This window comes from Polyodon spathula, chromosome 21, assembly GCF_017654505.1.
Source record: "Polyodon spathula isolate WHYD16114869_AA chromosome 21, ASM1765450v1, whole genome shotgun sequence".
Classification (NCBI taxonomy): Eukaryota; Metazoa; Chordata; class Actinopteri; order Acipenseriformes; family Polyodontidae; genus Polyodon; species Polyodon spathula.
The window spans coordinates 10,768,930-10,795,142 of NC_054554.1; the positions used below are offsets into that span (position 1 = coordinate 10,768,930).

The 26,213-nt window shown below is 38.8% G+C and overlaps 1 protein-coding gene across 2 annotated transcripts; it reads left to right on the plus strand.

Annotated features, from left to right (window-relative positions):
- The first annotated feature begins 729 nt into the window (after positions 1-729).
- LOC121296617 (aryl hydrocarbon receptor-like) lies at positions 730-26,018 on the plus strand. 2 transcript variants are annotated; one of them, XM_041222348.1, is made up of 11 exons: positions 730-996; positions 3,347-3,414; positions 4,330-4,511; positions 11,646-11,773; positions 13,041-13,130; positions 13,673-13,775; positions 19,054-19,187; positions 19,735-19,937; positions 20,824-20,930; positions 22,943-23,084; positions 23,935-26,018. In XM_041222348.1, the coding sequence occupies exons 2-11, from the start codon at positions 3,362-3,364 to the stop codon at positions 25,043-25,045; spliced, it is 2,253 nt and encodes a 750-aa protein (XP_041078282.1). In that variant the 5' UTR covers positions 730-996; positions 3,347-3,361; the 3' UTR covers positions 25,046-26,018. The 2 variants fall into 2 exon arrangements, with proteins under 2 accessions (XP_041078282.1, XP_041078280.1); XM_041222346.1 differs by having other exon boundaries at positions 731-996; positions 4,330-4,514.
- The last annotated feature ends 195 nt before the right edge of the window (positions 26,019-26,213 follow it).

Genomic DNA, 26,213 nt, shown 5'->3' on the forward strand with positions numbered 1-26,213 from the left:
ACCCTTGTCCTTCAACTTGGAGTATGTTTTTGCTATAAATTGCATATATAACTTCATGTGTGTATTCCATGGAAATTAAAAGAACTAGGACAGGGGTAAAACATTTTGTTTAATTCTACAACGTTTTTATTAGACATGCTTTTATGTATGTAGGGTATGTTTTCTGAAAGTTAGTTAACACACTGGTATGCTGTTAAATCACTCGGTATTTATGATCTTTAAAAAAAAAAAATAATTAAAAAAAACTATTTTTTCACGTCGTTAACATACACACTGCTCTCCACGTGTGTACCATATGCAAATTTAGCATTTCATTTTTAAATTTTATTTTTAATCTGGATTCAGCTTGTAAATTGCAGCTACACCCCTCGTCCATTTGCACTGTACCTCACGGATGGCTATTAAATTGATATACAGAAGGCAGCAATCGAGCATTGTAAACGCCGATATACAAAAATATTTTAAAAATAATAATAAAAGCGACCTCCCATGCATTGTTGGATTCCAGAGATTACCGTTTAAATTGTTTCAGCGGCTGTATGGTTAAGTGTGTGTGTTTTGTTTTTTTTAATGCTATAGAATTTCAAAAAATTCAATTGATATGATTTTCACAGCAAAGGGTCTAAATGAGACGGGAGCGAAGAGACAAGCGTCGGTTGTTTTAAAGGGTGGATAGTTACCTGTGCAGGAGTGTAATTCGAAACCTCGAGGGTGCAAGGTTGTGCCTGGAAGTTCAGATGTCAGAGCTGGGAATAGGTGTCGCGCTGTCTGAAAACGCCAGTGAAACCTTCATTAATATTGGGAGGGGGAGGGAGGTGTTATCAGAACTTTGACTGGCTTTTTTGGAACAGGAAAACGCCTATTACCAAGATTTTACCAATATTGTTAAACCCTGGGACATGGTGCACTGAAGAGAAGACCACTGCTGCATTGGATTATGTTTGCGTTGTTTTCTTTCTCCACATTTTAAACCTGCAAGATTGGTACGTGAATTCGGTGAGTTAACAATAACCTTTTGTTATACTTTTTTGTTTGTTTTGTTTTTCTTCTTTTTTTTCTTTTTGTGTTTGGTGAACATAATTTCGGAATCTGTTCACGTATTTTCATTTAAGACTTGTTTTTTTAAAAAATGTGAATGTCTGTTTAGTTTGTGAATTTGCCTGGTTATGTAAATTATTTCTGTTCACCATAAATTAGAATAAATACATAAACCTCAACAATAGTACTACTGATAGTTTAGAGTGCACGGGGAAAGGCAGCTGGTAGGTGACATAATCACATAGAAAGAAAGACGTAAGCCCGATATACGCTCCTTGCAAAGAAGCCGGCTCTTGTACAGCGGTTTGATCTCGGCTCTCTGAGTCAGTGGGAGAGATCCCGCGTTCGCGCCCGCCCGCTGCCTGTGTGTGGATCGCTTCGCCCTGTGTGAAGTCAGTGTAAAAGTCGAATAAATTGTGCGAGTCTGTGTGTACGGGACCTCGATATAGTCTATAATGGCCCCATCTCCCTTTTTGTCATTAGTTTCAGTCACAATGGCCAAGAGGCAGATTTGCCAGAATTTAAGAGCGCTGCACAAATGAGTGATACACTGATGTACTAAATACTGTTATCTTGGAAGTAGTAGTAAATCCCATTAACGATATTTTGACAATGCAACAGACTTGTTTGTAACTACCATGCAATGGAGCCATAAACTAACTAATGTTGCATGTTTCTAATATTGTTTCCCGAAAGCAACATATGACAGTACAGTATAGGGTTAAGACAAATAAAAAGGTGTGATGTGCAGGAAATGATAAACATGGTAATGTCAACTTCTAGTTGTTTTGAGATTAAATAAGGGGTGTTTGTGTTTAGTTAATACCAGGTAATTTCAGGTTGAAAGTTTACAAAATAAATAGGTTCTGAGCTAGTAGGAGTTGGTACAGAGGAGACATTACCTACCTATATTAGGGATAATAGTTTTTTTCTTTTTTTCTTTTGTGTGTGTGTGCTTGTATTTGGAGGTGTGACAGAATCACTGACCTGCCTATACAATTATACCTGGAAGCATTTAGCAGTCTGACTTTTCATTGGCAAATCATAAAAATGTGATTACCTTTCAGTTTTTATTTGAAAATGCTTCGCGCATACATTATATTCCTTTTCTACTTGAATCTATTTCCCATAAATACATACCAATTTGTATGTGTCCAAAAATATTTTACATGTATAAAATTAGTCAAATTAGCTATATTTACAAAAGGAGTCGCGTTGTGTAAAAAGTGTTAGCCCTGGAAAGATGTAAAAATCTCAAACAACTTTATTACAGGTGTGTTTTCTTGTTGAATGTGACAGCTATGGTAAGGGTAAATTGTTTGTGGTCAGAATGTGATGCAATGATCACAGTTTGTCAATCGCACTAGAATCTTAAAAATCCTAATGGTGCAGAATGTGTTTCGTCACAGTTAACTGCAGGTAATTGTTGGATCATACAGAATTATACAATGCTGAACACCATTGCGATTTCATGAGGCAACTGTGATGATAGTGAACAGGGATTGTTCATGCAACTTCACTGTAATTATTATCATTGTCATTTATGAAGATGCCTTGGTGCAAATGTGTTGGTGATCATGACATTGACCAGGTACCTGTTATGGCTTCCATATTGATGTCATATCATTGTTTAGGGTTGGGCTTTAGAGTGACTTGGAGTTATACTATTTTAAGTTTGTACACAGCTGTAATCTATGATTGTTTTCAATTCAGTTTCTTTGCTGGTGTTGTGCAGTAAAACCCTTGCAGTGCCACATTGTTGTATCCTCTGGTCCTATCCATGATACAGGCCACATGTGTGTCTTCACAGTTCTATGACAGTCAAGTTCCATTACAGGTGTGTCCATTGCTGTACTTCTGTGGTTGCTTTATTATTTTAGTTTAAACATCTGGTAGGATTATATTTGGCTACTGAGTGAGCCCAGAGCACATTCTGGGCTGGCAGATGCTCTCTTTTTCACTTTTCTATAGCCTGTTTCAGTTGATAGCACAAAAGCTGCTTTTTACTCAATATCAGGTGGGCTTTGGGGAGTCTCAGAAAATTCAACTACAAAACCTATGAACATCAGTGCTCTGTTTGCACTAAGTTAAACTACAAATATAAAGAGGAATGCAAACGTAGCAATAAGTTATTTGAGTAATAAGTTAGTAAAAAAAAAAAAAAGCTAGCATAAAGTCAGGCTTGCTGTGGCTTGTATATCCAACGTAAGTGCTAAATGTTGGAATTGGTTGGCACAGACCAAGCAAGGAGGAAACAGTGATGCAACAAAAAACACCTCCAGTACTTATACCTTCCTTGTGCTTCCAGATGAAAAGTTGAAGGATGATAAACGCAACGCTGTATGCAGGCAGGAAGAGAAGTCGGCCTGTAAGAGGGTGAGTACAGATTTTTTGCTCATAGAAACTAATGAGAGACAACATGAAGGATATTGTGGACGTGCCTGTCCATGCATATCTAGAGAACCGATTGTGATCAGAAAATAGAAGTTTTAGAGGGGGCTTAATTGATTTTTAAATGGAATTTTTTATTCTAAAATGTGTCAGCAAAGTCAACCCTACTGTATAGGACACATTAGGAGAGTAGTAAAAAAGTTAAAATATAAACTGTAATGCTAATTTAATAGCTTACCATGTTGTGTGCATATTATCACCAATAACTGTTACAAACTCAATAGTACTGCATGTAAAAATACTAAAATAAACCAAAATTCAGTGACAAATGTTTTGAATAGAAGTCTTTATCAGTGTCTTCAAAATGTTAGAATGGTTGGAGATTCATTATTGGCACACACCCACCTACCCTAATGTGATCATCAAGAGACAGTTCACATCCATACTATTTTGTGACTATCTGTGCATGTGATTGATAAACTCTGTGCTATGTGTTATTGTATGAAAAGTACAGCTAAAGCCAAAAGTTTTGCATTACCTAGAATTTTAGGATTGAGACATTATATATATAATTAAATAAAAATTAAATAAATATTTAAAAATCAATATGTAGAACATAATTTAGATCTTTTATTTAACATGATTTGATCAAATAAACTACAAAATGATATCACAAAAGTCTACTGGAAGCCATAATAATAGTACAGTATTTCATTTTTGTCCATTTTTCATTTAGCACATGGACAACTACAAAGTGGTATTTAATTGTATATGTTAGCATAACATTACTGAGCAGGTTACATTCGACTTTATGAAGCAAAATTAGTTCATTCTATTGGGTGATGCAAAACTTTTGTCCAGAGCTGTATTTGTTAATGTTTGACCACCTCCGACCAGCAGTAAGCCGTTGCCTCTAGATAGTGTGAAGACGAACCCTTCAAAGAGACACAGGGACCGGCTAAACACTGAACTGGAGCGCCTGGCCTCGCTGCTGCCTTTCCCAGAGCACATCACCAACAAACTGGACAAACTATCCATCATGAGGCTTGCTGTCAGCTTCCTGCGAGCCAAGGCCTTCTTTGGTAGTAAGACCACCCTTCACTGTTTAAATACACTTCTGTGTTACTGCACTTTTTTTTTAAGTCGTAAAAGCAGCCAAACCAGTTAAATATTTTAAGGTTGCTAAAAATTGGATCAGTGTTGGTAAAACACTGTGGTTGCCAGCAGTATATAAACAGTTTACAAGCCACTCAGTGAATTCTGTTTTGGGTCCCCGTCTGCACTTTTAACCTGTTTTTAGACTAAACTACTTGCAGAGGGAGGACAATCATTGAAACAACGTTCTCATCAAGAATTCCGCCCAGAACAGGGTTTGTGGCTTTGGAAGCATAGCGATAGATTTCTCTGCCTCACTCTACCAAGTGCATTTTGCAATTATGGCAGGATATTGTTTTTAAAAAAAACAAAAACGCACAAATAAATAAGCAAGTCGTTCAAATAGCTGGCATACAAATACTTTATTCAGGTGTGTTTTGAGGCCCCAAACCTCAATGACTCCTTCCCGGAAAATAAATCGGTGATTTACATACATCAGTAAGTGTGCATCCCTCCCCCAGTACTCCCACAAACCCCTGCCACTACCGCAGGCCATCACAACCAGATCTCGCGCAGTCCCTCTCGCGGGGGTTGGTGTAGACGAGCAGGTTGAGTGCTTACGCTCTCAGGAAGCAGAAATTCTAGTTGAGCTGTACAGCCAAGCTGGGTACCTCTTGTACCGGCAAAAAGGGCGGGGCTTAGAGTTTCAAACAAGATCTTAATCAGTGGCAAAGTGTCTCTCTCTCTCTTCCAGAGGGCGTTTTGCTGCTAGGAGATGTTCGCACGCACATCTGCCTTGTAATAAGACACAGGTGCGGAATTCATTTTTGCACAAGCAGCAGTTACGCAGCCTGGGCTGACTTTATATATTATAAAAACAGTGTAGCAGGTTGTGTAATGATAACATTACAGTACAATAGAGGCTGGGCTTTTGCAGAAGTGTGTGTGCAGGAATATATGGAGGATGTCTGTCACACTTGCATTTTTATAAAACATACAGGGAACTGCATATCCAGTTGTGTTGAAACTTTCCAAGGATATTCTTCAGCACCAGTTATAGGGTTTTTTTTTATTGTAACGGTTTGTCGCAGGTTGAGTTATTCTAGCCAGGTCTGTGTTCATTTGGTCAGGCTGGTTCTGATTGTTAGGAAGTGGATCTTGTTAGAAATTGCCCCTTAGCCCAAGGCTGTTGGACTTGGGTTTTCACACAGGTGCTGTTGTGAAGCTTTGTTTAGATTGGACTGAAATATTGTTTAATGTGGCTGATTTCTCACTTTTCACAGTCATGCAAGTGGTAAGGTTATCTGAGTTCTCTGGTAAGGTATGTCATGTCCTCAAGGTGGAGAATATGTGTGTGTGTGTGTGCATGTCGGTGTGCATGTGTGTGTGTGTTTTAGTAATTACTTTGACAAAGAATAAAAGGTGTGCCTCAAGCATATTGGCTCTGTAAATAAACATATCTACCCTCCAACCTTTTTACAAAGATTATAATATTGTTATAGAAATGAGGAATGTGGAAACATTTAGAAAAATAAATAGATTTTTATATATTCAGATTGATACCTTGAGAACTGTAAATATGCTTTCATATTCTAGTGTGACTACTGAAGAGAACTTGCAGCTGCTGATATTTGTTGTGATTTATTTTCAAGGTACGTGCATTCATCTATTTACATAGCACATGTTCATTTTGCAAGTGTCTGTCTATAGGTATCACAGTGGGTATAAAGGGTCTGAGAGAATGTGATATGAGTGACTGAGTAGATACTCTAGGGAGAACAGAAGAGGGGGAAGATTGTGATTGAATCAGTGCAGAGCGAGAAAAGCCTGTCTGGGCTTTCATCTGAACTGTGCCCCCATATTTCTAAATGCCAACTTGTTATTTTCAGAGAAATAACTCATCACGGCTACCGCGAAAAGATGTGTATCTTAGAAATCAACAAGAGGGTGGCGTGTTTCAAGAGAAAAGGGCATTTCAATCTTTAATTGGCTGTGGACATGGCATGGTCTTTGTGCAGAATGGATCCCAGAATTGAAACCCGGATGGCAGTAATGATTTCCATTTTATTTCTCTCAATCCATTGTGGGATATGGGTTTACCAAAACTCGCATCTTGAGAGTAGAGCATGAGATCCGCTCAATCATCAAGTGGCCTGTGTCAGGGTAATCAAGTGAACAGAGTATGCCTGGATACTGTTCAGGTTTCATTTTCCTGTCATGGCTAAACACAACTTCACATCATGGCTATGCAAGTTGTTTACCAGACAGAAATGAAGAATTCAAAATATGAATCTGTTAATAGAATGTTGTAAATATGCACAACGTGATGCCGCTTCTGGAAGAGAGGAACTCCATTCATTATCTATCTACAGAAGAGGAGATCTGCTTTTCCATGTCTTAGCCCGGAGTAGGAGAGCTGAAAAGGTCTTAAATTCAATATGATAGCGGTTGCCATGGTGCTGGCTATAAACATTTCTCCCTGCACAGACACGTAACCACTGTCCCATGTTTGAACATTTTAAATCTCTAATTTGCAGGTTTATTTATCTCATCAGTGATTTGTTTTCCTTCCTTAGCGCTTTTTTCTAAAGCTAAACGTCCTATCTGACTGTTCCATGGTGAAGTGTTGTAGTGTCCTGCAATGCAACTTCCTGATTGGTGGATAAACATTCAGAGGTTTCTAATGCAGATATTAAACTACTCTAACTGTGGATTGCATTGCAGACTGGGTAGTTCAGTTCCAGTTCCAGTTCAGATATAAGTCTTTAAACGTGGAAAGGGGTGTATTTATCACTGAAAAATAAAACAATATGCTTTTGAACACGTTAAAATAATTCACTTATGTTTTCTTATTATAAAAATTAGACAAATACAATCCCTTGCTTTTCCTTATCATTGACTTATCGGAAAGAAAGACACGGCATGGACTTTACAATTCTTTTAAAGAAATGTTTTTGAAGTTCATTGTACTGGAACAAGAAATACTTGAGTGATGAAAAACTGTTTAAGCTCTCTTGTAAACTCGCAGGCAGTGCGTGACAAATGTGATCTCTGGGTCAGTCGGTGTGCTTTCTTAAATTGAGCATCCTGTAATTCAGTTTACCTCTCAGACTGCGTGTCTAGCAGCTCGGGCGGGGGCAGAGTGGATGGGTGGAGTCTATATGGTCTGAGGATGGGAGGTGGGGTTTGTGTCCTAGAGGTGGCTTTGGAATTGTTCCATATGTCCCCTGGTACAAAGCGATCAGGTACAGTAAGGATAACCGCAACAGATTCCTTAATCCTTTTCAAAAGAAACAAAGACTAACAAGTTTAAGAACTAGAAAACACATTTATCGTCAGCTTTCATTATAGAAGAGCCTTGAAAAATATTTAAAAATAAGCACAAAAGAAAAGTTACATGAACTAGGGCCCTATACTAGTAATGATTGGTATTCATTCTTCACAAACTGAGGTAAACTCTTCCAAAAAATAAAAAAACAAACACTGTTTTTAAGTAAAAAAAACAAACTCATAATGTAAAATAAAATTTCGAAAAAAAAAGAATGGTTCAGATCACACTTAATAATATCTCAGGAATATCTTGCTCTTATCATGCCGAAACAAAATGCACATACAGTATCCTTGATAAATCCTGCCAACAGTAGTTAGAAGGGCCTAGGATCATTAGAGCCTGAAGAGTAACTACAGCTGGAAGTTCCTCTTCAGAACAAGTGCTCGAGGACCAACCGATAACTTGGTAAAATTCAACAGGTCTTTTACAGCTAGAGTCTGTGTCCCACAGCTATGGGACAAAACATCAAATCCCTCCCTGAAACTCACCTGTAATCGACAGACACTGCAGCTGAAACATCCAGGCACCTGATCCATAATAAACTGAAACACGAGTCAGCACCATAAGGGCAACGTTTCCCCTGACGGCAAGAAAACATGCTGGCACTAGTCTCTCTGTCATCATCCACACACTCATTCCCTCTCTTGCGTGCCCTTCTTTCGGAATGTAAAAACCTGCAAGTTTATTTAATGCAAATTCCAGTCACTTGGCCCAAGCACACCCATCGGAAGACACAGGTATTTGGAATGCAGCCAGTGGTAGTTGTTTTATGTTTGAAGTATATGTATGTAATATATGTGTAATATATATGTAAAAAAAAATGTGATCACTTATTCAGCAGACTGTGAGACATGCAGTCAGTTTGGTAAACCATTTAATTACATTGGGTCAGTCTTCTAAGCAATTGCTTGGAAGTAAAGAAACTTTTAAATAACATACCTGTAATTTTTCTTTTCATTGTTCACAGCCTGGTAACTTTTTACTCATATAACTTTAAAGTCTGTTTCAAAGCTCTTTTCAATATGTCAGCTCTAGTGCACTGGGGTTTGAGATCTGTCCTCCAAATCACTGCAGGAAGAGGGATTAAAAAATATAAAATAAATAAAACAAGTGCTCTGGCTTTTCTGTTCTGTATCACATCATGGATCGTTATTGAAAAGATCTTTTGAAACAGACTACACGTTATACGTGTAAAAAGTTGTCAGGATTTTAACAATGAAAAGAAAAATTACAGGTATGTTATTTATACAGCTGTAACACTATATTTCAAACCCCTGCTACTTACTGTTTAACAGCTATTTCATTTTGTTTTGCCTCTCCTGAAATTGTACATGCTCAAATGACGCAATAGCTGTAATATAGAACTATTATAGAACTACTGTTCTAAGTTAGTGGGTGGGTGCTTTGTTATAAAAATAAATAAAACTAAACCCATGTCTTTCATTCTATTCCCTTTATATACTGAGCATCAAAAGAAGCTATCACTGTTATAACACATTTATTTAAAATTAAAAAAAAGGTATATAAATGACGAAATGACATTGACGAAATGTTTTTGGTTTCTTTTTAATCCCTCGATCATTCATCCTTGCTCAAGACACGCTTGAGTGAATATGACTGAAGAATATGCACTTAATCACCTAATTAGTGAGACAGTTGATTGTACGCCGGATATAGACTGATTTCAGCTGTTGAATTGCAAGCTTGAATAAAAGCAATAAAGAAAATCACAGAAAAAAAAAAAACATATGCCACGTCTGTCAAGAGAGCAGCGCCTTCGTGCAATCGGCACGCTGGAGGCTGAACCAAGAGAAGCGTATTGTGGCTCGCCGCCTTGGGTGCTCACAGCCAGCAATTTCAAACCTGGCGAGACGGTATAACCAGACACACACTGTCAATGACGGGCCACGAACTGGGAGACCAAGAGTCACAACACCTGCCTAAGATTGACAGATCATTTTGCAGCATCTTCGTGATGTCAGTTGTTAATCCAGTGCCTCCTCAGACACACCTCTTCAGACAACACCTTTAAAACTCAACTCTTCCCTTCTGGACAATAAAGCAGTCTGCCCTTAATGCACTATAACTTGCACTTACCTGATCCCAATTTTACTGTATTTAATCCTGCACTTCACATAAGGGCATCTGATAATAAATAAATACAAAATAACAATAATAATTCGCACAATAAAAAGTCACTGCACCTGCTCTGAAACACAGTTTGTCATTTTTCGATCACATCTAGTGAATTTTATCCATAAGTTTCTTTTGATGCTCAAATATAAGTGATACTTTGATGCTGAAAAAAATCAATGATCAATCCAACACGGCATTCACAAGTCAAACCAACATCAAACATAAATCCAGCTGTGTTTTTATCAGCAGTCATGTGGAATTGTACTGTTTTTGATTAGAAATCTCTCTTTACATCTACAGTATATTTATCTTACAATCTCTGTAGCCATTTATCTGCCTCTCTAAAGTCACGTATCTACCTTCCAACCTTATTACAAATAGCACTCACAAGCCACCTGCCTCCCTCAATGGTGCATTCCTCCCTCACATATTCTATCTTGTGGTTGAGGACCACAAGAACCAATTGTGGTTCTATCATGGTTGAGGACTCTCCATAGACATCACCACTGCTATGCATGTTTCCAGAAGGCAGTTTTGTGCTTGCAAATTTGACATCAGCCTATACAAAACCTTACATTTTGTTTAAAAAGTAATATGATTTTCGGAATTGTTATGTACTTATGAAGCTAATACAAATAGTATAAAACAAATTAAATAAAAAATAAACAGCTTACAATTTTGCATTAGTTATGTTAAGCAATTTAGATCCACAGCTTTCACAAGGTGCAGATGTAAGGCTTATAATACTGTATAAACATTAAGTACAGTGTGGATTACCAGGTTGAAAAGGCACAGACACTCTGTCATGAAGCAATTGTAAAGTGTAGTTTCAAACCCAGGATATCTCAGTTGTCATGTGGCTTAAAGAACAGCTCCACTAGGTAGAGCTAGCTGGGCTATCTTGTGTTGCGTAAATTCTATTTTGGTTTGCATGTAGTTTTTACTCCTCGTGCCTCTTGATTTCTAAACTGTAAGCCTCTGTTTAGTGCTGCTTGTCTGTGGTTTAGGATTGCTACTTGCTGTAGGTGAGTCTGAAAATCCAAATCCCTGTGTGCATGCTGGACAGTTTATAGTCCTTATTTTTAGCGTCTGTTAGTGCTGTTTGCCATTTATATTATGTTACATTTGATTAAATGTATTGCCACCACTTTTTTGTGTAGTTTTAATAATCATTCTGACATATATTAGGTATACTGTGCATTTTAAACTGCATTTACACAGTGCTGTCATGCAAAAAGCAATGAATATATTAAATGTAATGTAATAATGGTGTGATAACCAGACATCTGGAAATAATTTTCTTACCTTTGCCACAAGCTCACTTTTCGTGATGCACATATGATTTGATGTGGAGTCCTAATATCTGCTGCACAGCAGATACATTGAAAACTGAATAAAGAAAGGAAAACTATGAAGATGCCTTGTTATTTCGACTAAGATTCATTTAGCAAGACAGAATGGTCCAATTTGTGCACCCCCTGAGATTTAGGGGTTTAACCGTGAACAATATTATTACCCTGGTCAGCCCTCAGACTCAAGACCATTAGAAGTTTATTAAAGACAGAAATGTTCACCATTTGTGTGAGTTTTACCCTTTCAAAAGGTGCCTTCCGTTTGTGTCAACGTAGATCTACCCTGTCTCTTATCTTCTCAGACTCTTTGCAGAAAAAATACCAGGTTCCTTCCCTCCCCCCATCACTGACAGTCAGCCAAGCAAGTATAAGCCAACAGGGGGTGCCATCTCCTGGTTTTGTGGTGCCAGAGGGGGACCTGCTGCTCCAGGTAAACGAGAAGGAGAGGATTTTTACCAAATTTAACATTACAGTTTTTTAAAGAAATAAGTCTGAAAGGAGAAAGCCCTGCATTCCTTACCAGTTGTATGATTAGGTTCCTTAAGGGTAATGGAATCATATGATTGCAGTATTTAAGAAAACCTTAAAAGCATAGTGCTTACGAGGAATTAAGAACTAGGAAAATGTCTCTGTTTCTTAAACAATGACTATGGTTTTGTACAACTATCTTCTCAATGTTCTGAGGATGTACTGAGGAACCTGTTGGTCTATCAAATGGGTTGCATGCAAATTTATACAAATTAATTAATTAGTTTGTGTTCTCAGCTTATTGCTTATGTAAAACTGTAAGAAATAAAATAGATAACTATTTAAGCTAATGTCTCCATCTGGTTTACAAGTCTATACCTTGAACTAATAAATGTATATCCTCTGATTCTGAATATGCATATTTTTTAATGTGTTTATTATTCAGTTGCATGTATTCTTGATCGTCATTTATTTCTGTTTCAGCACTCATGAATATTCAGCATTAATAAAGTCACCAGTCAGTATAAAAATACACTGTGGGCGTGCATGGGCGATTTCTTTCCCACTGTAAAAGGGATTTTTGTTAACAATCTTCCATTGCAACTCACTGTTAAAATCACACCTTCATCAGGCTGAATTGCAAATGTTGCTGATGTTTTAGTTAAAAGCGCTAGTTATAATAACAGTAATACATGATGAGTAAGAAGACATAAGGAATTTGCATAATATTTATTATCCAGTAAGTACAAACAGATACAATAAATTTGATGAAAATTCAGAAACAATTAATTGAAATCAATACTGTTAATTCATGACATTCCATCACTCTATGAGATGAAGCATCTTGTCATGTAAGTCTTGCCATGTAAATTTTGGTCTTAGTAGTAAAATCAGTTAAGTACAGGGAAGAGACAGGCCATGACCTTAAAATGTTAGCTCCTCGGGCCCTGTCCTATAAAAAATATATATAATTCCCAAATACAAATAACTTAATTAGTTATGAAGATCTTAGACATGTTATGTGTTGTCCTATAACATTAAGATGAGTTCAGTTTACCAGCTGTCATTCATCATCGCTAACAAGCTGAACCTTCTGTGAGAGAAAGCTACAGTACAGTGCAAACTGGATCTCCCTGATTCTGGATTTTTGACTTCTACATGGTTTATATATAATCAATGCATTGCAATGTATTTTTCTTTCCCCCTTGTCCACTGTGCCCCACCTCCAGGCAGTGAATGGTTTTGTGCTGGTCGTGACGGGAGAGGGGACTATCTTCTACACCTCACGCACCATTCAGGACCACCTCGGCTTCCACCAGGTAACCATCCCCTCATGCTCCTATGCATTTTCATAGCTTGTGTAACGGGCAGCGTTGTGTGAGGCATTGCCATTCTGGATTCTGGTCAGTGAGATGAGGTTAAAACCTTTATAACCACGAATGCAGACAAACCTCTTTTGCATAGCGGTTAAGATTCCCTGTTACACTTGGATGGGGATAAGGCAGTGATCACTGACTGAATGGACTGTCTAGACTAAATCTCACAACACATTAAATGGTGAATTGTTGTTCAACAATGTGCTCGAAGTTCTGCACTGGTTCAACAACTGGCTTATTCCTTGATATGTATGTGTAAGTGATATGTGTTCACTCCCTCTCACAAATCCATTTGTCACAACGTTCACTGCCTATGATACATACAGTCCCTTTGCTTTTTATTATTATTTTTTTATATAAACAGTGTGGGGATAGGAGTGGGGCTGCTGTCTTAAAAAGTTGCTGAGGGCTGTTATTCTCTTTCAGCCTGTGTCTGTCTTTCTGTCTGTCTGATTATCTTGTTGTCGGTCCCCTCCTGCTTTCAGAGTGATGTGATCAATCAGAGTGTGGATGAGCTGATCCACACGGAGGACAGAGAGGAGTTCAACAGGCAGCTACACTGGGCACTCGACCCATCCAAGAAAGCAGGTACAGTTCAGCTTTCTGACTACAAGAAAATATTTTGATTGCAGATAAATAATGTAACTGCAGTAAGTAAGTGTTGCTCTTTTAAAAAGATATACCCATAATTCTGATCAATTTAAATCCTTTGTGTGGGTTTAGCCAACTCCATGTATCAATTATTGAAAAAACAACTTGACAACAAAAATCAGAAACAGAAATGAAAAGTTACTTAAAAGATCAGGTCCTTTTCCGTCAATGCTCATCCAGTTCCTAGTAGCTCATTGGTCTCAGAACTTTGTCTGCTTGGTACTTAGAGTAAGTAGTGGGGTTCCGAGAATCCCTACGTGTTGCTACAACTGTTTAAGTAATGTACCTGTAATTTTTCTTTTCCTTAACATCCTGACAATTTTTTACACTTCTAACTATGAAATCTGTTTCAAAGCTCTTTTGAAAATGGCTGCTCTAGTGCACTGGGGTTTGAGATCTGTCCTCTAAATCACTGCAGGAAGAGCAATTTAAATAAAACAAAAAAAAAAACATCTAAAAAAAACACCAAGTGCTCTGGCATGGATCGTTATTGCTGTGTTACCTGCTCGACAATGTGAGCAATAATCCTTACACTATCAATGCACTAGACTGGACATTTTAAAAAGAGTTTTGGAATGTACTTTAAAGTTATAAGTGTAAAAAGTTGTCAGGATGTTAACAGTAAAAAGAAAAACGACAGGTACGTTATTTAAACAGTTCTAGCAACACATGGGGATGTGTAACGCTATATTTTTCGGAACCCCACTACTTACTCTTTAAAGGATCCCAATGATTAAGCATTGGTGAAATGGCTTAGTAACTGATTCCATGCACTGACCATTCCTTAACAGTTGTAAGATTAGGTTCCTTAAGGGTAATGGAATCATATGATTGCAGTATTTAAGAAAACCCTAAAAGCATAGTGCTTACGAGGAATTAAGAACTAGCAGAATGTCTCTGTACCTTAAACAATGACTATGGTTTTGTACAGCTATCTTCTCAATGTTCTGAGGATGTACTGAGGAACTCTCTGTCTGCCTCCACAGCATTTCCATATTGAAATATCAACTAATATATTGTTCTGCTTGCTGTGAAACCACTAACCTTTCAGCCTGTAATACTGCATTTGTTCTATCTGATATTTCCTACTGATACATTTTTTATGTCCACTAAGGGGATTGGTTAATGGTCACTTTCTGGTACTCCAGCTGTGCTTGTCTCTGTAGAGGTCACAGGAGTACTTGCAAACTTGTTTTAAAAAGCCAGATTCAGAGAGTCATTTTGTTTTACATAATGAAACAACAAGAACAATACAGTAGTTAAAATAGCTGTGGTCTTTCATACCCATGCCAAGTGGCTCTTTAACCCTTTCAGTCCTTGTCTTATGTTAACATATGTCGTTAGAAATCACATTGGAACCTCACCTCCCTAGTCTCAGGTAGTGTAGAAATATGTGAAAACAAAAAGAAAGAAAAATAATTCAAGACTGAAAGGGTGAAGATCCGCCACAGTTTCTATAGATAATTATAACTGTGTTAGTCAGTCCAGATTCAGGTGTTTAGGGGTTTGAAATAGCAACACTTTTAGAGCTTTTTGACCTCAGCTGATTTTATATTCAGGGAATCAAAACCACAACTCTCCAAGTTTCAGTCGTCATAAATATTTCAGCAAGTTGGTTCACAAGCAGTTTTACAGGAAAGATCAGTTAGCAGTGGTACAGTTACACAATACATACGTTAGTGCTGGGACAAGTGTAGGATTATTTGAACCAACATTGCTTGAAATGTTTTTGGGGGCAAAAAAGATAGACCATGTACAGAGTTTATGTTAAAAACCGAATGCATTAGATTAGAACATTGAATGAACATATACAAAATAGGTATGCGCAGTATGAAGAGACCAATTCAGAAATTATTTCAGGTCTTGCGATAATAAAATAAACAAAACTGTGCACAAGATTCCAGCAGCCGGATGAATGAGACACAAGAGATTGTTTTTTCTCACATTGTGTTTTTTAATTAACGAGGACCCGCCTGTGGAATACAAGGCCTGGAATTCTGAGAATTTCAAGTCTGGTGCGAGGGAAACATAATTTAAGAACCCTGGAGTTCATCTAAGTTTTTTTTTCTTTTTTTTTTTTTTTTTTTTTTTTTACTCATTTTGTAACATTGCCAGTTTATTATTTTATTAATTTATTTTTGAGTGCAAATTGCAGGTTGTTTGTTTTTTTTATTTGCAAGTGATGATTAAACACATTCACAGATGCTTGCTGTCCTATAAATCTGTTCTATGTTTAAAAAATCATACCGAGGCACCTCCAGGGAAGTTGTGGCTTAGTGGTAACTTTTATAACTTAGCCCATTTTGTAGATACCTCATCTTTATGGCTGATCTCTTTATTGTAATGTGGATATTTTAGTACATGTTTTTAGTCAGGTATCCTGCAGCAATTTGGGGGTTAAAGTGACAGGTTTGTTTCTGGAATGTGGACGTTATTCTGAATGAGAGTTTGTGTTTCTCTTTGATTGACGGTTTGTGATCACCTCTCCCTGAGCCCTGGGGCTGAGTTCTATAAACTGGAGAGGCAGAGTATGCAGGGCAAGTCTCTTCAGAGCAGGTTTCTGTCGTGGAGTTTTGACAAGGCAAGTACTGTATAATAAAGACTTCTGCCACACTAGATGACAAAAAAAAAAAATACACAATGATTTTGCCATCACCATACAAACAAAAGCCTGATCCATGGCCCTGGTACCCTATTTAGATTAATAATACAATCAGCACTCAAATACCACAGAGAAATAAACTATAGTCCTCAAAAAATTCAAGCATACACTAGTACAAAAATACACCGATGAGGAATGGCATTGCATGCCTTTAGATGATAAGATCTATTCTTTAATAAATACTGCTAGCCTGCTACACCTACTGTAACCCTTTAAGAGGTTGATTCAAGGTAACCCAAGGTCTGTGGGTAATGCACCACACACTATTGGTATTTTGTCAACATGCCCACAACTCCTTAAAGTGGCCAAACAGAGATGTTGCCGTCCTGACACCAACCACTGGTTATATTTCATCTTTCACCTTCATCAGTTTGTATCCTATAAAATCGGTCTTTGAAACAAATACTAAGGGATCTGGTTTGACAGCATCCTGCATTGAGAAACTAACACTAAAAATTGCCTTCCTTTTTAGAAATCTAAATGGCTATTCAGACTAAAATAAGTAGCTGCTATAGTGTTATAACCACCAGGTCTCCATGTTCAAATCCAAGGTATTATGCAATTCAAAGATGTGGCAAATTTCTATTAGCTCACTGTCTGCTCTTTGCGAGACCAGGTTGGATATCATTAATAATACAGCTGTTAGAGTCTACAATCTTAGTTGTCCCTAAAATCTGCTCACAGGTTGGACAAACTCAAGATAGCTTGATGTTCTCCAGGTTCAATCACAGTTGGCAGCGGTGAGAGGGGTTCTGGCGGGAGGAGTCATATGACCGCCCTTCAAGGAAGGATTGTTTAATTTATTGTTAGTGCTCAGAGGCTTTTCCGCGGTCACACACCTTGGTGAGTGTGATAAATTCAAATTCAGAGCTGGCACCTTAGCTCAGGGCTTGTAGGGAAAGGAGAGGAAAAACATTTTGAGAGTTGTTTTCAGCTCCTGGAAATAGTAAGCCTGTGGGGTGCATTTCTATTTTCAAATATGGAGTTTTACAAAAATAAATAAAGACTTAACTAAAAAGCTTACTGTACAGTTTTTTGGGGGGGTTCATATCATGTACTTATCATCATCTACTTATCAACATCTGACTGACAAACATGATATATGTACTTCAGGTGTGGCCCACGCTGGGTCATCCCTAACATAATAAAAAGGGACCAATGGATTTGAGAGCAATGTGCGTCTGCTGTACTAAAGGAGCCAGGCCTCATGTGCGGAGCGAACAGATAACTATACTGAGTCAGCTTATTACAGAGCCAAGTGGTGCCAGAAATGATTCACTTGCAGTATATCAAGTAATTATGACTGGCATCCCAGTACGGTATATTGTGTATTAAAACTTACCTCAAATTTTTCCTTGCAAGTTTCATAACAAAATTCCATACAAAATAGATTTGGTTCATACAGTTATTTTCATATGTATACAATGAGCTGAGTGTACTGAATTACATGGAATAGCCTGCATGCATTAAAGTGAATGTCGATACAAAACATTTCTATAAATCTTACCCGTTGTGCACTTCTATTTGCAGGTACTGTGTGAAAGAAACCCAAGTTGTAGCAACATAAGTTGTCAGGAGGTTAAAGAAAGTTGTCAGACATTTCTTTAGCCAAGTGTCTAAGCAGATTATGTTGTTAAATGGAAACACTGTTTGCGGTATAAGTTGCACATTTCATTTAATTACACTACGTAACACAATTTTTGTTCCTGGGTAGTAAGTGTTATTTCCTTGATATTCAAATAAGCGTGGTCACTAGTAACTTACTGTGATGAACAGATGTTAAAAACAAAAAGGAGATTCCATCATTTGGGTCAAAAATAAAAAAAAGGTTTCAAAAATGAATTAACTAATCGGAGTTTTCGATACGCCGAAGGAACCTACAAAGTACCGTCAAGTCAAGATTTGAATGTGATAGCAGTAGTTTCAAAAGTATAGAAAATGGCTATTATTCCCCACAAACTTTGCTTTTGTGACCAGGACAGCGATATTTCAAAATATCACTATTTCCAATGGGAAAACGGGCAAATGTGTGTCTTTTTGTTCACATAAAGTCAGAAAAAAACAACATATGAATCCAAATTAACATGTATTTATACTAAAGTAATACAAAAATGACTACTAAAGATTTAGAAGTGAGTAGTTTTGAGATTTATGATTATACTGTAAATTTACAGTATTTACAATATGGATTCATATGTTGTTTTTTTCTGACTTTATGTGAACGAAAAGACACCCATTTGCCCATTTTCCCATTGGGAATAGTGATATTTTGAAATATCACTGTCCTGGTAACAAAAGCAAAGTTTGTGGGGAATAATAGCCATTTTCTATACTTTTGAGGCATAAGCAATTAGGAAATAACACTTACTACCCAGGAACAAAGAAAAAAAAAAAAAAAACGGTGTTACACGGTGTTATCCGCTAAATAACTTTAAAATCCCTTTACCAGTTGCGTCCTCAGCATGCATTGTATAATGTTGTAAGCTTCTGCTGGGCTATAGCTGTCTATCACTCCCTTCTCATGAGTGCCCCCTTGTGGTTTGTATGCTGCAGGAGGAGAGGGGTACACCAGTGACCCAGCGATGCTGTACCAGCCCACCCAGCTGCCCCCAGAGAACTCGCCCTTCCTTGATAGGAGCTTCGTCTGCCGAATGCGCTGCCTGCTTGACTCCAGCTCTGGCTTCTTGGCGAGTCATTTTGTCATTATCATTGTAAACTACACTTGTGGCAACAGCAGTACAAGTCTATATAAACTAGGAGTTAGCTGCTCTGTCTTCAGTTAAAAAGATGGATCCAAACAGCTCTGCTACCTCAGGAGATAGGCACCCCAGCATTGTATTTGCATTCACGCAGCTGAGCTGTTCATATCTGTTTGAACATTTGTAAGTTGCAAGTATATACACTTATTAGTGTACAAGTTTTAAACTTAATTGTTACCACAGGTAATTTTATTCATAAATATGCATTTTTTTAATGTCCATGTGAAAGAGCCCTCTAGGCTGCATCCCAGTATTTAAGCCACTAAGATATTTGCAGTATTATTATTTTTGTCTCATTTTAAGAAATGCTTTTAATAAATGCTAATAACTAAACTTGTTTGTATGTCATGTGGATCACTAAATTCTCCATATATAGTGAGAATTTCAGTGCAGGTTGAACCATATGTTTGGTGTACTTTATCTCTTTATTGATCTTTTAAGTTTATCCAGGACTGTTTTCTGTCTTTCCCATCAGACCCTGCACTGTCAGGGGAAGCTGAAGTTCCTCAACAATATGAACAGGAAGTCCCAGAGTGTGGACAAGGCCCCCTCCCAGCTGGCCCTGTTTGCCATCGCAGTTCCGGTCCAGCCACCTGCCATCGTGGAGATCCGGACCAGGAGCCTGGCCTTCCGCAGCAAACACCAGCTGGACTTCTCTCCCATTAGCATTGATGCAAAGTGAGTGCTGTCGACTGGTTGATAGACCAGTAGTGTCACACAGTCCAGTCTTAGAAGTCTAAGTATGGCAACAACAGAGTTTTTCAGACCCACTAACTTTTGCTCATTAAAATTTGTTTTTTGGACCCACTGCATTTATTCTTGCACCACTTAGCTACATAAAGCAACTAAACTGAATCCTAACACTTTAACTGCTGTGCTACTCAAATATAGTGCATCCTAAGGATAAAATTCCAAAATTTACAAACAACAGTAGTCCATTCAGCCCATCAGTGCTTGTCTGGTTCTTAGTATTTGACTGATTCCAAAACTTTGTCACGTCAAATTTAAACAATCTCAGTTTTTTGCATCATGCAACATGTCTTGGTCATCCATTCCATCTTAAATCAAGACTCCCCTAACCCTTTATTGTTCGAAACTAAATAGATTAATTTCCAACATCCTATCTTCAGAACTCCTTTAGCCCTGGGAATGGTCTAGTTGCTCTTCACTGGCCTTGCGCAAAGACCACAACGTCCATCTTTTCTGTAGTGCAGGGACCAGGACCTGTCTCCTTAGGCAGCAGAGCTGTTTGGATCCATCTTTTTAACTGAAGACAGAGTAGCTAACTTTGAGTTTATATAGACTTGCACTGCTGTTCCCACAAGTGAAGTTTACAATGATGATGACAAAATGACTCTCTAAGAAGCCAGAGCTGGAGTCAAGCAGGCAGCGCATTCGGCAGACAAAACTCCTGTCAAGGAAGGGCGAGTTCTCTGGGGGCAGCTGGGTGGGCTGATACAGTATCGCTGGGCCACTGGCGTACCCCTCTCCTCCTGCAGCACACAAACCACAAGGGGGCACACATGAGAATCTAACCGCTGAGGATCTTGAATTTGTTTTTCAGGGGGAAACGGCTTCTTGGCTGGACGGAGGCTGAGCTGAAGACTCATTCTGGATATCATTTTATACACTTTGAGGACATTTTATACTGCGCTGAGAACCACTTGAAGAGTGAGTTTGGGGGAGGGGGTTGAATGGTTTATTATGGGGTGGGGTGGGGGTTGGGGGGGGCGGTGGAATCTGTAGTTCTTAATCTAAAAATGTCCCCTGATGTCCTGTCAACTGATAACTCAATTCAGAAACCTTCTGTGCAATCTGTGTGTTGGCTATAGTAGTTTCAACACGATCTGTGTGCAGTATCTCACTATTTGTAATCCTGGCCTTGGTGAATTTGCATTAGTAATTTTGCAGTTTACTATACTTGTATTCCTTACTGGTTTTGGTCAACCGTTTATTTAATTTTTTTGTGATTTTGTCATAATTTCAATGGGCTTTTATCAAGCTTCACTACACTTTGCTTTGCTGATACCAGTTTATGGTGGTATACCAGTTTTAAAAGTCGTTGTGGGATTGGGGTATTAGAGTTCCTGCACACCCTTCTTTTCTTCTCACAGGCACTGAATCCCAGTCTGTGCTGTATTTGCTGTTTATTTCTCAAGTACTAGTAATAAGAATAAAAAACAACAGCCGCCCCTTGCAGCTGCCTCTGTTTGTTGGGAAGTGACTGCCCATTATCCTGGAGTGATCCCTATAAGAATGTCTGGCACAGAGCTGACAGGAAATGATCCTGTTGACAGGATCCAAAATTATATTTCCTGTTACCAGCAACCTTCTGTCTGTGTCTGTGGCGGGAGTAGGTGGGATTTCCTTTGGTTGATTGAACAGATAGTGACAACAATAGCCCAGGGTACCAGAGTTAGTGTGGCATACTCACATGCGATTCTCTTCTTAACCCCATAAGGACAAATGATATTGTACAAAAACACACACCTGACAATTTCTAGACTGCTACAGTCAACTCATTCTAAATGGTAAACTCACACATAAGACACATATAAGACCCTGTGACAAAGTGGCTGAGTGGAACAAGTGCAGGAGTGATTCAGTGCAGTAATTAATCAGACAGAGCCTTGTAATCCAGCTTGGAAAGTGCACTTTATTTTTATCCAGGTCTGGTGACCAATAATAATAATCCCCCGGCAATACACAGCAATGTGTACTGCACGGGGTAGACAATAATGAGCTTCTAGACCCTAAGCAATAAACAATACGCATCTGCCCCACAATAATACTGAGGTCACCAGTCCTGGATGTGTGCAGTAGTGCTCGTGGTGGGTGATAGTTTATTTTGTGACAGTAGTGCAGCGCTGTTCCGGCTAGTGCTGGCCCTCGGCGACAGCTCCGGAATCTTATTAGCCATCTACTGTTTCACAAACAAGACGAATTACACAAAGACAAACAAACAAAACACTCCCGATACTGTAACAGTGGTTACCGGTTCTCTCACAGTCTTTGCCGGTTCACAAACACAAAGCAAAGGAATAGATTACGTCTCTTTTATGCTGTCACACATGACCCCTTGGTAAACGAGTGCAACCTCCAATCTGCGGCTGCCACTTCGTTTCCCTTCCGGGTCAATTTGTTATTGCAACAGAGTCTTGCCCCCTTCCAAGCTGGCCGACTTCCCTTGACCCTGGGAAAGAACTTTCAGAGCAGCCTGTCCAAAGAACTCTGTTCTCGCTGCTTAGTACCTGCATATGTAATACACAAATTTCTGGTTCATGAGAAAAAATCCTTCAACATATAGTTGGTCCTCACACTGGAAAAGGTTTGGAACCACTGCATTTTGTTAATGGGCACACCTTCACCTGCTTTCTTCAGCCATGCCTAGTATAGGATTGTTAGCACAGCTGTTAGCTGTTTCCCAGATATCTAGTCTAGTCCAGCAGAGTATCCCTGAACTCATAGCTTTTTCCTTCCTGTCAGTAAGTCAGTTAAGGGGGTAATTAATTGAATTCTCAAGGGTACTGGTCTTGTTAGAACACTGTGTGCATATAGTGTAGGCCTAGATTTGCTGTGATTGCTATATAATCTTCCACAGCATCTCCTGTGAGTACTGCATGTGCTGATCAGGCAGCTGGATTGGTTTTATCTTTTTTATTTTTTAACTCTCTGTTTTACAGTAATGAAGACAGGGTATAGTGGGGTGACAGTTTTCCGTCTTCTCACAAAGAAGCAGACGTGGATCTGGATCACTTCTATCGCCAGAGTGACTTATAAAGATGACAAACCCGACTGCATCATTGTGACTCAGAGGCCACTGACGTGAGTGTAATATCAGAGCTGCAACACTGGACTTTCTCATAATACATAATACATGAATGTGTTCTATTTACTGCCCGGTCATTAAAGAGAATTGATAAGCATTTGAAAACCTTTTTGTTTTATGAGAAATTCCAATCTGGCTTGATGACATGCCATAGCACAGGGTCGCCACTGAACTAGCAAAACACCACGTCCTCAGACCTTTACCGAACCACTTGCTTTCCTAAATTACAACACTTCAAATTGTGATATCGCAGGGGTTTTGGAACATTCCAGTAAAATAGTATACTGACCTGGTTGTGTGTGTGTGTTCTATTAACTATATTAGAGTATGAAATCATTTTAAAATCATTTTTAATGTTATTGTTGTTTGATGTTAGGAAGTTACAGTCTTCCAACGTATTTATTATTCTGTTTGGAATGGTCTGCTCCCTAGCTTTGTGACGTAGTCTTCGTTCAGAGCTATGATTAGTTCCGGTTCTAGTTCAGAGATCAGTTGAGTGTAAGCAGCTGTTGTTACATGAATGAATCCAGTTTGGGGACCAATAAAAGCCAGTCAGTATAATCAGGATATGTATTTCCAAAGAAAGGGAACGTGCACAGAGAATTTGTATGTCTGTGGGTCTGGGGTTTATATGTGCTCTCCAAAATTATAGCCAATTGTTGTCAACTTAAATGTATTGGATTTTGATGAGTGAGTAAATAAAGCTTGTTTGTGTTATAGAACAATTAATCCAAATCTATCTGTCATTGAAAATCCCCTCCAATCAATAAGAACCCCTAAAACGTTAACGTACAGTAACAATATTGTATTTATACTAGTTGAATGTCCAGTTGCTTCTCCCAACAGAGATGCTGAAGGAGAGGAGCACCTCCTGAAGAGAGCCAAGCATGACAAGTTCTTGCTGGACAAGCAGTCCCTGCTGTACAACAGTAGTGATCTCCTGAGCACACAGGCCAGCAGGTGTCACCAGCAGGTGGAGATAGAGGGACGCACTGCAGAGAGGCACTACGACCCTAGCAGCATCCTGGAAGCGTCTCTTCATCAGGACCAAGCTTCCTATATCTACCGTCTCCCCGAGGAGTCTGCACCCTTCCTCTCCCCTTCCACCACCCCCTCCTCTTCCCATGGCCTGCAGACTAAGAAAGCAACCTGGCCAGAGGTCCCTGCAGACGTGAGCATCTGGGAGATGCTGTGGCAGTATGGATTGAGTCAAGAGGACCTGGAGCTGATCCAAATGGATGAGAATGTAGCTAGGATATGCGAGGAGGGACGTTCTGGAGAGATCGTCAACGCTCTTGCTCAGGTCTCCCCTCGATCATCCTCAAACAGCTTGAGCTTCATCCCCTCCACTCCATCCAGTTTCTCAGGAAGTGACAATGAGACCAGAACCCTTTCTAGCTCCCCAAATTCATCCTCTCCCGGCTGGGAGTGGACTCAGGAATGGTCTTCCACAGCCAGTTGCTACACAGTAGCACAGGAGAACAAATTAGGAACCCTGTGGCCGTCTTTTACGCTTGCCAGTGGGCTTCCTGTTTCAGTGCCTGACACAGCTATGACAAGACGGCGAACGCCAGGAGCGCCCACGAGCAGCTTGTTACCACCATCTCCCACATCAAACTCTGACCATTCTGCATTACTTACCATGCTCCTAGCACAAATCCCAACACAGCACAAGATCCAGACCACTCTATCTAGCCCTCAGCCATCCAGTGGAGCTGGTACCAGGTGCACTCCCTTCCTGGATTTGTCAAACACTTGGCCTGAACAGGGTCCTCTTCCTATGACCAAGTCATCCTTGCTAAAGCATAGCTGGCTGTTGACTTCCCCTGAGGAGCCCTGGAATGTCGACATGGTCCACCCCAGAGAGTTCCTGCCACATGGCATCACAAACGTCTGCGGCCCCGATCACAACCAGAGCCTGCATTGCACAGGACTTTCCTGCGCCAGTGTCCTGTGAAGTAAAATAAAAACAGACTAAATATAAGCACAAACCTTTTTCTAGGACTTTTCAGTCTTCTCAGTCTCTTTGAATTAGCCCTTGTCTCCAAGGGCAAAAAAAAAGGCACTATTGCATGAGGACAAAATTTCCAGTTCTAGTCATTACAGTACAAAAAACACATTGCACTCAAGAAAGAAGAAAAAGGTGATTGCGGTGTTTTATAAGGACAAGTCAAAGCAAAGGAAATCCTGGCTTTGAATCACAGCTCAATTATCGACTTCGAGCATGACTGTGGAGAATTTTTTTTCATCATTTATACTGATTAGTTTAATTGTATTTTGTTATATTATATAACATTAGATATAACATTTTTTATCTTTGAAACATGGTGACAAGGTCCTGTCTGCAGTTAGAAGAATAACTTTTGTCTTTGTTTCAAAGCTATTTGATTTTAATTCTGTATAAAAACGTGTCTGCTTTATTCTTAAATTGTCGATTATTTCTTTCTAAAGGTATCATTTAAACCCTTGCATATTCCAAATAAATTGTTTTGTTTACTTTTATGTTTTCATTCTCAGCATTGTGGGAAGACAGGTTGAATAGTACAGCTAAAGATTAGTGCTAATCTGGGTCTATGAAACCAGCCACTTGCGTTTGTAAATCTGAGCACTGCAATATAACATTTTCCAATATGTTTCATTTTAAACAGGGGTGTAAAACCCCACTTGTTTTACAGTTAGTCTTCTTTTTTGTTTAATACTACCATGTGAATACAGTCAGGTCTCAGATATCTGTTACCCCGATACACGTCAGTATTGTTTTACTGCCCTTGTATTAAAAATAAAATCAATCCCCATTCTATACATGTAACAAATTAATGCACTTACCCGTCACACTTGAATTCTGATACAAAGCAAATCTCTTCAATGTTACAATTTATTTGAATATCCATCACAGACCTTTTTTTTGTTTGTTTTGTTTACCTGACAAATCAGTCTTTTATTTTTATAGTTTTTATTGTGCAGTTCCACAGCGCTTCCTCCAGTTTCACCTGACGAAAATGCAGCCAAAGCAAACAAGACAAACTATGGTAATGTAACAGTTAATCATTAAACACTTATAGATACTGTGATGTATTTTTTTTTTATTTAATCTTTGATCTTAGTTGTTTTTATGCATTTTCATT

Coding starts and splice junctions, on each gene's coding strand:
- LOC121296617 (XM_041222346.1), top strand. CDS start 3,362: ATGATAAACGCAACGCTGTATGCAGGCAGGAAGAGAAGTCGGCCTGTA. Junction 11,774..13,040: donor AGGGGGACCTGCTGCTCCAG/GTAAACGAGAAG, acceptor CCCCACCTCCAG/GCAGTGAATGGTTTTGTGCT. Junction 23,085..23,934: donor GTGACTCAGAGGCCACTGAC/GTGAGTGTAATA, acceptor TTCTCCCAACAG/AGATGCTGAAGGAGAGGAGC.